Below are 12,844 nucleotides of genomic sequence, written 5' to 3' on the forward strand. Positions count from 1 at the left end.
TTTGTCGAAAAACTAATGAATACGGTTTGAAAGTAGATTAAATTGTTTACAATTTGAGGCTACAACCGTTTCTATAGACGTAATGGTTTACGAGATAATGCTTTTCAAAGTTTATCGATTTTTTCAAAGTCGAAAATTGTTAGCACTATTTTGTTGTTCTGTAATTCAAAATTCAAAGGGCTGTAACTTTTGAAATAGTAGCCTAGCCTAATCTTCGAACTGTTTGAAATTATGGATTCTGCGGACCACATTCTATAAGAAAATTTTTTTTCCGGGTCGATCTGAGACAATTTTTTTTTCGGGGCTCAAAAAAAGGCAGTGTATAACCTTCCTTTTTTACCAAAAATCGAATGCACCAAAATTTCTCGGGAAAACACTTTTTCTTATTAATTTTCGTGCGTAGAATCCAAAACAATTCGTACTTTTTCGATCGGACTTCTCAATCAAAAGTTATGGACTGGAAACCAATTTGGAAAGAAAATTCAAAGGGCTGTAACTTTAGTAGCCCAATCTTGGAACTGTTTGAAATTATGGATTCTATGGGCCACATTCACTACCGGATTTGACGCATGGTCTGATGTATACAGGGTGGTGCCTAGCGCAACGCAGCATAGGGATTTCAATGTTAATTTCTTTATAGTCAATTACTAGCTCCCCTAATTATTTTAGAGCAAAAGTCTAAATAATTTTTTTTTTAGAGAAAAAAATACTGCATGTGTTCATACTTTTAGTTACAATTTTCCATTTTTCAAAACCGTAGAAATCGACAAAATAAAAAATTACATTTTTATAAATCAGTGATGCTTTGGAATCTTTTAACAAACTACAAGGGCATCGCATGTAAGTTATCGTTGTTTGACGTCGAACGATATTTAATTCTGTTACAACTATCCGATGCAAGAAAAGGCGGCAATTGGGTAATGTTTTTTTAGAGAATGTATGCTGCATTTGCATCAGATACTATTTGTTTATCAGAGAGAATCAGAGTACCTACATAATCGAAGGAAAAAACTGATTTGACAAACTTATATTCGGATTTTCCACTACTGCAGTCAAAACGTTGAATGTATTGTCGTTTTCCTAATGGTTTTGAGGGACATTTTGAACGTTATTGCACTTGCAGTTCTTTAACTAATTTATAAACAAGTACAAATTTAATATACGGCAAAGGCAAATAATGAAACGTGATCGCTGTTTTTTTAGGTAATTCCAAGGCATATTTGATTTATTGTAAAATGAAAATTTTTATTTTGTCGATTTCTACGGTTTTGAAAAACGGAAAATTATGAGTAATAGCATGAACAGATTCAGTATTTTTTTCGCTAAAAGAAACTTATTTAGACTTTTGCTCTAAAATAATTAGGGGAGCTAGTAATTGACTATAAAGAAATTACCATTGAAATCCCTATGCTGCGTCGCGCTAGGCACCACCCGGTATAGTTACTGCACTATATAAATATGCACTAAGACGAGCAGAATAAATCGAAATGATCGAAGTGGTATGGTGTACATCACTAGGCAACCAGTTTATTTGTCAAAACTGAAATAGATAATTTCATAAAATTATGCATGTCTGATGTAGTTTGCTAGCTTTGCACTTCGGTTATGATTTTATGAGCGAGGTATTCGCCGGTGGCCAAATGGTATGTCGAAGATTCTTTTACAGAACAAAATTGTAATTGAAATGTGTTAAGAAAAACGAAAGCACATCTTCAAACACATTGATGGTGAAGAACGTGTTCTTTCTATAGGAAACAACAGCACAAATTGTACGTTTAATGTAACAATAATTAAAGATTAAATGTAATGTTAAGACTGTTGATTTTGAACCGATTGTTTTTAAAAAGGCGTCGGTAAGTATTTTTGCTGTTCTGTTTTTAGATCGGTAAGTAATTTTGGCGTCGTCGTAATCATAGCAACTGGTAAATTCTACGTACTGTCATGGAAACACACATGGTAAATAGTCAGAATTGACCGATCGCGCGAAAATAATATTAATGGCCGTTTGCACCGACAAATTTAAGCGGCGCTTAGCTTAAGCGTAGCTTAAAATCCATGACAACCATTGTCTCAATAATCGTTGCCTAGGATTACGCTTAAGCTAAGCTCCACTTAAATTTGTCGGTGCAAACGGCCATAAGAGGTATTAACTAAGTCTCTTTTCGAATAGCAAATATCCCTCTTCAACAAGTGAATTCATCTGTAGCGAGTTCGCAAATATCTGAAGTTCTTTCCATTGAAGATTTCTACTATTCTGAATCGCAAGGGCAGGAACAAATTTCGGACGAACATGCTTTTGATATGGAACCGGCGACGCCAGCAAGCGCGCGAGACAATACATGATGTACGTTTCCATCGTATTGCTCTGCAGTCTCTCATTACCAAACCGTTTTATGATAAGTAGGGATTAAGGTGGGCTAGATTAAGGAATCCTATTTGTGCTTATTTATGACTAAATGGAGAAGTATTATGCCCGTTTGCACCGGTTTGGCTTAAGGGTTTCGTTTAACTAAGCCCGCTTAATATTTAAGCTTTGTTTAAATTTAATATCTTTGCACCAGCATTCGCTTAATTAAGCGAAATAATTAATAAGTAAACTATTGACAACACTGCTAAATTTGCTCTAAAGGATTGCTGCGATTTCTTTATAATGTCTAACTGACTTTTGATAATATTATATTTCCCAATTCACATTTCGTTTTGCATTACTGCTACGAACCGTGCTGTTATATAATGGTGAAAAATAAAAAGCTTAGCTTAGTTTAAAGCGTTTTATTAAAACATTTAACATCGGTTTCGTGATGGAAAATTTTAAACGGAAGCGCAATCCCAACTTTATTATTTTATTTTATATTATTTTCATTTAAGTAATCATCTATAAATGCTCTTCGTAAGAGGTTTCCTGCTCCTATAGGCTCTGGTTCATTGTGTCTGTTTTGTATATCTCGTATTTGCCCATCTTGAATCAGTTGGTCTAACACGTGTACATCTACTTCATCTGGTGGCTCTCTGTCACCCATTTCCATTGCAATGTTATGTAAAATAGAAGTTGCAACTATTACCGTTGTGATTGTTGTTAATTTTAAACGACATCCATATGCCAAAATCGGAAACCTTCTCTTAAGAACGCCAAAGCAACGTTCTATGGCATTCCGAGTCCGAATGTGACTTTCGTTGTAGAGGTTTTCCGCGGCTGTAGCTGGATGCATCCCGCTATCTCCTATTAAAAAATCTAATAAACATAAAGCTACGAAACACACTGGGTTCTTGCCTAGTAATAACCAATTCTCAAATTCATTGTTTACGAATCTATCTGGAAATCCTATAAACTGATTATAGGCATGCAATTGCTTCCGCAACCCTAACAATAATTCGAGAGACGGTTGACAAGTGCATACCCCCAAAATCAGCAAATGATTGCAGGTGTCCTCCTGTAGAAAATAGTCTGAGGCAAACCAGAAGCTAATTAACAGGAGTCACACAGTTATTGCTGAAAATTTTAAAAGATCAAAATTAGTCAACACATATAGTGATATTTCGTTCTATATAAATTTGTTCTTATTTTCTGCATACTACCATTTTGGAAACTCCAAACGATCCTCTATCAAATGCAACACACGTAGCCGCACACACTCCCTAGATAGCCGAAAACTAATTCGTCATCCTCGTCCTCTAATAAGAATAGTTCCATCGTAGAATATTAAAATGATGAAAATTACTGACACACTTTATATTTTCTGACATATGTCAATGTACAGGTTTAGTTAAGCGGTAATAAGTTTTCCCCTTAAAATTTGTAAAGCTAAGTGACACTTAAGTATAGCTTGGGTGTTCGTGCAACAAACTTAATATTTAAGTGACACTTAAATGACGCTTAAATTTTAAGCCAAATCGGTGCAAGCGGGCATTAATTGCATAACGTCCTGGAACACTACAACTTATTTACTGCGCAAGAAACAGCAAATTGTACAGATATCATACATGCCATTTTGTCAACACTTTCTTATTTTATTGTTTATTGAGGATCTAAGAATATGTGTAATCGAAATATTGAGTTTTTTTCAATTTCTTTTACATTTTCTTTATTTTCTTATCGGGCGTTTCGGCTATATTTATGATGATGAGAATTTAGGGTTTTCAGTAATTGCATAGATATGAGATTCCACAATAAAATCGACTTTATTTTTTGACGTAGAGTGATTGGTACGTTTTTAGGTCGATAGCTCTTTATTTTATCCTTACACGTCAGTTGCATGTAGGAATTTTCTGATAGGTAACCATATCTTAATGTACATCGTGTAGGAAACGGCAATTAGGTTACGCAGTCGTTAAGTCAACTTTTAATTACAAGGTAGGTACATGCAGAAACTTCAAACTAAAAATTATGCATTGCTTGAAAATTCTCTACCTCGGAGAGCATTTCGTAAAAGGAAAGAGGTAAAAAATTTTCAACCGTAAACGAATAGGTACTTAAAATCAAACGTTATAAAACTGAAAATGCTTGACATCAAAGGTGAGGTTGGTATATTTGAACTACTTAACTGTCGCAAAGTTGCTTATTGTAAACTGGTTATGTTCAACTAACCTTGTTGTACGCTTGAAGAGCTTTCAATAAATTTTCAGCTTTGACATGACTGTTGGCTTCTTCGTACCACAATTTCGCTTCCTTTTGTTGGTATATTAGTTTTACAATGGACTCGCTGCGACCTCGTTGTTTATTGTTTGACATTGTCTGACATTATTCCGTGGCCCCTGAAGAAAAAACAGAAATGACTTCATTGAATAGAAATGAGTTTCTTTTCTTTGAAATTTAATATACATAATATTTGCAAATACGAAAGAAAATTGTTGAGCCAAAAATTAATAACTAGCAGCATACATGAATAAACAGGAGGCTTTGACTTTCACAGTGATTGGTTAAAACACGAGTCAGAATTATGCTGAAAAATAAAACGAGTGACGGACTTTACAATACTATGGTGCCGTTTTATATTTTTCCTGTGAAGATGGCACATCTTCTACCTTCATATAATGAATGCAGTATCGTTATAGACGTATGAAACATTTTGTGGAAGACCTGCAAACACGTGCTGTGGAAATACTCACAAAGCTCAATGACTGGTTCAACTTTAACAAGCTCTTCCTAAACCATAGTAAGACGTACTGCATCCTATTTTCTTCGAGATCGGGCAAAAATGCTCTAACCTGTCCGCCAATCGTCAACATAACAATGAACCTGCAAAAAACAGGACCTAGGTATGTGTGTCGACGCTAACCTCAACTGGAAATGTCACTGTCTGTGTTTAATCAAAAAACTTAATACTTGTTGTTTTCAAATTCGCAGTATCAAACAACTGATTGGGTTACATTATACGCTCTCCTACTACTATGCCGAGGTTCAGTCGAGATTGTGTTATGGCATTATTTTCTGGGGATCATCTACATGCGCATCAAAAGTGTTTATGGTGCAGAAAAGAATACTGCGCTGCTTGGTGGGTATGAAGAATTGGGAATCATGCAAAACCCACTTTATTCAGCTTGGTCTTCTCACTCTGCCGTCTATTTTCGTACTGGAGGTTTTATTGTACATATATAAAAATCTTACACAATTACAACACAAGAAGGCAACGAGATTTCTCTGTGCCGGTATCAAAACTCAAAGTATTCCAACAGTCACCCAATAGCATTGGCATTAAGCTCTTCAACAACCTCCCCAGCACCATGAAAAATATAGAGACTTTCAGGGAATTCAGGGTCAAATAAAAAAGTTATTAGTTCAAAATGCAATCTATAAAATCGACGAATTCGTAAACATCTGCAAATAAATTTATTTACTTTTTAATTTAAAAACTTTGTAAATTGCTATGTTACTATGTAATCTTTTTAGCGCATTTCCACAAAAAAAAAAAAATGCGCTATTGTGGCCACTTTGTCCGTGTGTCGTCCGTCCGTCCGTCCGCTCGTTTTGCGACGCTACTAGTTCTTTATCTAGCTATTGTTCTACTTTTTTCGCTATTTGGTTTGTTATGGTGTCGAGTCTTGCACCAAGGAAGGAATTTTTTCTGTACCGCTTACAAAAAAAGTTATTGTAAAAAAACCAACAAACCGTTTTTTACATGTTCCATAATTTTACACTTTTGCCGTTTATTAACCATCCTAGAGATAATTTTGTATTGTTGTCTGTCGTCTGTCTGTTGGTCTGTCCGTCTGTTCCTTTGCCTGTCTGCCCCTCTATCTGTCCGTGTGAACGATAATTTTGTTTGCTTTTGCTTTGCTTTTACATCTCCGTTAGTTATGAACTGAATTGCATGAAATTCAATATGGGCATAGCCTTAGCCATATAATACGCAATGCCAAAAGTTGAGTCGAATCGATTCAAAATTCACAGTGCCCTTTTCGCATCTCGACCATTTATAAACCGAATTCCAAACTTTTTTTCTTATAAAAGTATTTGAATGAAATTTGATACATAGGCACTTGGAATAAAGGAAAATCTAACGCCAGTTTCAAAATTTGGTTTTGCGCATGCGCAGTGCCAACTTTTTTATTTATGGAAGAATTTAAACGAAATTTGATACATAGGCACTTGGGATAAAGGAAAATCTAGCGCCAGTTTCAAAATTTTATTTTGCGCATGCGCAGTGCCAACTTTTTTATCTATGGGAGCATTTAAGTGAAATTTGATACTTAGGCGCTTGGAACAAAGGAAAATCTAACATTAGTTTCAAAATTTAGGTTTGCGCATGCGCAGTTCCAACTTTCTTATTTAGAAAAGCATTGAAATGAAATTCTTCTTATAAACTGAAATTGAAGTAGCACGTCAAAAATGGATTGCCCATGTGCAACGCTATCTTTCATATTTGTGGCCGGATTTTACGATTTTAACAGAAGTTGCATCTTACAAATGGGAAATGAATGCAAGTGGAAATGCGCTTTATGTAAATCGTTTACGATTACTTTTTAACTTGTTTTTTTTACTGTTCTGATTAGCCCTTACACAATGTTAATCCATTGTCAAAAGGAAACAATAAAATTGAATTGAATTGAATTGAAGACCTGCAATTCATATTACGGTAGGGTTGGGTTGAGACACATTTTAGAGGATGGACATTCTATTCAATATATAATGATTTATTTGTTACAATCGTTCTTTACGGACGTTTTCTCTTTTCGCAATCGCTTTTCTTCCAACGTTTTAGCAAGCTGTGCTTCTTTTTCTAACTTCAATCTTTCCTTCTCCTTACGGTGCCTTTCTTCCAAACGAGTGTACAGTAATTTCTTATTTTGTCCATAAAAGATACCCATTACTAACAGACTCCATCTACATGCCTGGATTACAATTAGTGAAGTGTCCCTTACTTGCCGGTGCTTACCTTTATGAGCGGAGAAACCGCTAATGGGTTGCCATAGTCGGTTCTCATAATTTCAAGATTGAACAAATTGGTTAAAACTGGCGAGTTGTCACTCTTTGACAGAAATGTGCTATGCGATTATTAGCTTGTCAAATTTGTACACAACAGGAACTACGCTCGAATATAGGGACGCAACTGACGACGGTAAAATACCAGAAACCTATAGCTCACTATAGGTAGAATGTTAATATAACCCAAATAGTGTATTTTAATCGATTGGAATGAGAGCAATTTAATTTCGAGACGTTTTCAAAAATCAAATTTCAAATTAATCTCGAAACGGAAAGTAATACAGCTCGAAATCATTCAAACGGCTATGAATTTTTCAAAATTAAGTGCATTACGTTTTGGAGGAATAGTTGTTACGTCGCACTGCATCGCCGCATTAAAATATACTTTTTTATTTTCTCGATAATAAATAACCATTATTGCTTTTTAAGAGAATGTGTTGCCCTCAAAAGAGACAAACTTTTCATCATACAAAGTGACATTTTTAATAATGCAGAAGCGTATGTGCGTATATTCCCGCAATAACGGATATTAAAGATACAGTTGGGGAAATACATGGCATGCAAAGAAAAGAATCAATTTTTGCGTTTGTATCTGTTCAGCAGGCAAATTTATAAATATTCTAGTATTATAAAAGTGCAGGAAACTAATTACAATGAAACTTTACCTCAAATTAGCCGTCTTCACACATCTTTTGACGTATACTTCCTTGGCACGACTCGATTGCTTAAAGTTTCTTCCAACAACTAACCCGGTATAATATACAACCGCTGCATTTCGTGTTCAAATTGCAAATATAAACCTTCGATGATTGATGGCACTAACAGCCATTGGTTACTGGGAAGTTTCTTATATTTTCCGCTTTATATAAACGGTACCAACCCTACCCGCAGGATGAATGTTACTCGTATTTATAGGAAAGCTTTCCGTTTTCGGAGACAATTTTCTATAGTCGCGAGGAAGTGTACCAATCGAATGCGAGCGGATGACAACTGATTACCTAAATCTATCTTACCTCAAACAAAACCGCAAACATCAACCCCCTGCTACCTGTAGCGGAATTAACCTACCACATGCAAGGATCTTACACGTTATCCAATAGCCGGTCTAATTTCTAAAATTGCATTCTGTTAACACTATATGATACTGTTTGCGGGATCTAGTAATGCAATAAGAAAAAACGTTGGCCTGAACCCTTTAATTGACATGCTTTACTTCCAAATTTATAATTAACATTCGCAGAAAATGTCGTAACATTATTGATACATTTAAAATTGTCTTTGCGACGACGACGGACACCAATTAAATCTCATTTGGAAATCCTCTGAAAGAGGTCGGCAGTGCCAGCCCTGACCATGGCCGCATTGGCTATGAAAAAACAGACAAACTTGTAGATTCAGTTAATAGAAAATTCGTGATAATCCCTCGAGGGATTAAAAAGACATTAAGCATGTACGAGAGATTGATGTATTTTACTTTGAAAGTTACGAATTACACGAACGAATTCATGTGCAAGGCAAATGCTATATAAAGTAATGGCTAATTTAGTTGTTCAGATATTGAAGATATTTTTTGGGTTAAAATTCGCGTGCCCCTTTTAAGCAATGTATACCGAAGACATGCAATACAAGTTATGCAGTATTTACTAAACTATATAACGTCTTGAGATAAATATAAACATGGCCGAGCTTTCTCTTTACGAGGTTCCCAGACAATGCATTATATTTTGAACACATAATTTTGGCCGAAAGCCGTTGCGTTTAAAGGGAAATAATAATACGACAATTAAGTCAGTACATATAGGGACACTATTTAGTTTATTCCCGAAAGCGCACTTACGTCCTAAATTCACAATTTAGATATCACAGTAAGATTTAAGGTTGCTTGTTGTACATCAAAAATTCGTAATTAAAGATTTATTTTTAATCAAGGTATTTTAAGTGGGACTACCAAACACTACACTTTTTAATAGGATTCATAGGTGATCCTAACGGACAATTAAAATCTCTAGTAAAATTTTCGGAATTGCTAAATGGTCCAATAATCCTGTACTCGGCAGGAGAATGCGGATCATGTTTCAGCAAGTACTTAAAGTACTTATCGGTATATTTTGAACACCATATTTGGGCTGCAGAAATCCAAAACATTTGATTCGGCGTATAATTCAATCCAGGAAGCTGTAATTCGGCTTTGTTGAGCTTGGCCCATTTGTTGTACGCCGAATATGCCTGTTTTATTCCACCATTATCAGCAATGTTTTCTCCTAAAGTATTAACGCCATTGATCTACAAATGACGTTCAATTAAATTACTATATATAGCGCAGATTCGCCCAAAAATCCCCTGGAGATATTCGCGACTTAACGCGAATATTCCTAGGAGTGTTTTTGGGAGCATTTTCTAATGCGAATGAGTTTTAATTACCGTTAGGTTTAATTCGGGAAAAGTATAGTTCCCATATTGCTCAATGATACACTGAGCTTTCTCTAGAAACGCCTTTTGGGTTTTATCACTCCACCAATTTCTCACGCAACCCTCCTTATCGCACAGCCTTCCTCGATTATCAAACCCATGCGTCATTTCGTGACCCACGATGAAGCCTACTACAGCGTAATTCATATAATTCGGACGATCTTTGTTAAAGAAGGCGCCTTGTAGTATTCCGGCAGGCAACACTGAAATTAATTAACATAAATTGGCACATTCCAGTTTGGACTTTTACCAATGCTGTTTTCATACGGAGAATAAAAGGCATTAACAACCGCTGGAAACGTGTGACTCAGCCAATCGGTTTTATTAAAAGGTCGATGCAGCTTCGAAAAGTGTTTGTCCATTTGAAATTTTCTTATCGACATCGCATTTTCCAGAAAAGTATTAGCGTTGATTTCTAGCTGAAAAAACTTGTAAATACCGTCCATATGTTACGCACAAAACCTTGTCGTAGTATTTCTCCACGTTGCTGTAGTCGAGAAGCTCAGAAGGATAGGCGATGTGTTTGACCATATTATTTACTTTTTCGATTGCGCTTTTACGAGTTTCGTCATCGAGCCAGTCGACTGTCCTTAACGTTTCAGAGAACTCGTTGAGTATGTTTTGGGCTAAATCTTCGGCTTGTTGTTTAGTTTGTTCGTTAAAATACTTTTTCACGTACAAATGGTCGAACTCCAATCCGATGCTAAAACATTTCTACTGATTATCTCTAGTTATCTCTATGCATACCCCACAACAGTAATCCTTTTACAATCACTCATGCGAGCTTTACTCGAAAGATCAAGTTTGGGAGTGGTATGATAGAGCGATCGTTTCAATCTAAGTCTTTCGTATAAATAAGGAACGAAAGTGTCCACAGTTTCAACAAACATATAGTTAGCAATTGTCCTAAAACACATTAACGAACTTGGACCTTGGTGAAGAAGAATCATTACCTTTTCGGGGTTTTTTCGAGCAACTCCTGTAACTCCTCGACGTACTTTGGCACTTGTAAGACGACTTGTTCACTATTGGTAATGTTGATGCTTGGATGGTTGACGACATTGCGAACCAGCTTCAGCCAATTAATTTTCGGGTAACTCTCTTGCAATTTTTCGATGCTGATTAGGATTCCTGATTTGGGTGTTTTTATAGTGTCCTGAGACATCTAACACACAAGCCTCAATATATTTAAATACATAAATATACCCACCTTTGCAAGTTTCGCTTTGAAATTGATAACATCTCGTACTTCATTTGATGCGGTTTTATTGTCAATTCCGAGCTCATCGGCTAATTCAAGTATGTATCTGTAATAAGCACGGACACTGAAATCGTCAAGCCCATTCAAAAATTTGTTATCATAATGGGCTTCGTCTAGCTAAACAAACAACGTACATTAGATCCGTGGCCAACGCTTTATCAACTTACTACCAAAATACGCCGGCTCATATTCCTTGAATCTATATGCAATGCAAGTGTGATAAAAAACTCATGTATACATCCATGTTTCCTAAATTCATATATTTGGTCATCCCACTCAAATCGGGAGTGGTTCCATTGACTACCTTCCAAAAGCGGCCACCCACCTAACCTTTTTAGTACCGCACTTACTGTTTTCAAACCATCTTCTTCGATCATGTTTAAATCCATGCAAGATTTGTACAGGGTATCTACCATTTTGCGAGGATTCGACGCATTCATTGGTAGCGGTTCATCAAACAGACCATTCAGTTTGTTATTAACAACTTCGCTGGCCGTCAAGAAAATGTTAACACCCTGTTTTCCATCGGGTATTATCGTATCCTTCACAAAATTCCCACAGGCAAATTTGTAAAAATTATCACATGGGTTTACTCCTGGATCCATGTGTATTAAAGTGGTTCCCGCGGAGTGTACGCAAGTGGGGGTGAAACAAACGTCTCTACAACTAAATATTTTAAAAGCGTTTATACGATCAAAATAAAGATAATTACTTATTTTTTCTGCCAATTGTGAACATAACTATCAATCCGATTAAAGTAGAGAGCAATAGGACAAAAGCAATTGTTGTAAGTATAACTAGTAGCTTTGTTGAGGTTTTTCGAAGCTGAAGAGGCTCGAAATGGCTAGAAAACAACAAAATCTTATCTCATGGGTGTATTAAAATAAATCAAAATAATCGATATAGGTGTAAATCTGTAATTGGAGTCTTGCAATGAAATGACCCATTTAAAATTTAACAGTAATTTAAAACATTTCCATTATGAAGTTTTATAACATTTAGACATAACTACATTATAATTAATTGTTACGTTTACTGCGGAATTTCATGTCTTATAAACTTATAAGTTACTTCAATATCCATAATAGTCATAAAATTTTGTGACAGCAATTAAGTCCACAATTGCCATAGCAACATCGATTATTTATATAAGGTAGGGATAACAAGATTTGACTATATTTCATACGAAAGTAATTTTGAAAATTCCACCCTACCAAATTAGGTTATTACCAAAGCATTTTTTTTCTATTGATGTTCCTTCTCGTGATAACGGCCAATAAACAGTGATTTTTCTCATCTTTGTCGTTTCGTCCAATAAACAATTTTTTATAAATGAAGGTTTGTGCAGTACGTAATCTTACGAAATCAAAGGTATATTTACCTATTTGGAACTTCCTTGCCCAATTCAGCTTTATCCATATCGAAGTCTTCACTGAGACGCTGTCGCGAAACGCAATTTTTTGTTGACATATATAACACTTGAAAAAAAGCATTAGTTATGGTAGTTAGTTTGTTAATAGGACGATAATGAGATCTAATACAAATAACAGGTGGTATACATTACATAACTTAATTGTGGTAGGTTTACCAGCTATTTCTGAGGAAAGTAAAATAATTATAAGAATTTTAAGTAAAGTATCTCGCATGAAAGATATCAATTTTCAAAATTTAAGTTCAATGCACAACCTGAA

At 35.4% G+C, this 12,844-nt stretch overlaps 1 protein-coding gene across 2 annotated transcripts; it reads right to left on the reverse strand.

The window, feature by feature from the left end:
* Positions 1-9,268: 9,268 nt before the first annotated feature.
* Positions 9,269-12,609, reverse strand: LOC116162129 (neprilysin-2-like). 2 transcript variants are annotated; one of them, XM_031475662.1, is made up of 10 exons: positions 12,535-12,609; positions 11,866-11,997; positions 11,324-11,813; positions 11,103-11,270; positions 10,846-11,057; positions 10,640-10,798; positions 10,355-10,595; positions 10,143-10,311; positions 9,845-10,095; positions 9,269-9,706 (listed from the first exon to the last, which is right to left on the reverse strand). In XM_031475662.1, the coding sequence occupies exons 1-10, from the start codon at positions 12,570-12,572 to the stop codon at positions 9,368-9,370; spliced, it is 2,199 nt and encodes a 732-aa protein (XP_031331522.1). In that variant the 5' UTR covers positions 12,573-12,609; the 3' UTR covers positions 9,269-9,367. The 2 variants fall into 2 exon arrangements, with proteins under 2 accessions (XP_031331522.1, XP_031331521.1); XM_031475661.1 differs by having other exon boundaries at positions 11,321-11,813.
* Between the last annotated feature and the right edge of the window lie 235 nt (positions 12,610-12,844).

The sequence above is a fragment of the Photinus pyralis genome, unplaced genomic scaffold (assembly GCF_008802855.1).
Source record: "Photinus pyralis isolate 1611_PpyrPB1 unplaced genomic scaffold, Ppyr1.3 Ppyr1.4_LG10, whole genome shotgun sequence".
Lineage (NCBI taxonomy): Eukaryota > Metazoa > Arthropoda > Insecta > Coleoptera > Lampyridae > Photinus > Photinus pyralis.

What these genes read in the sequence shown, in the direction of transcription:
- LOC116162129 (XM_031475661.1), bottom strand. Translation starts at nt 12,572, where the DNA reads ATGGATAAAGCTGAATTGGGCAAGGAAGTTCCAAATAG. An exon ending in ACAATTGGCAGAAAAAATAA is followed by an intron (nt 11,814 to 11,865) that starts GTAATTATCTTT and finishes ATTTAGTTGTAG; the next exon opens with AGACGTTTGTTTCACCCCCA. An exon ending in TTCCCGAATTAAACCTAACG is followed by an intron (nt 9,707 to 9,844) that starts GTAATTAAAACT and finishes CGTCATTTGTAG; the next exon opens with ATCAATGGCGTTAATACTTT.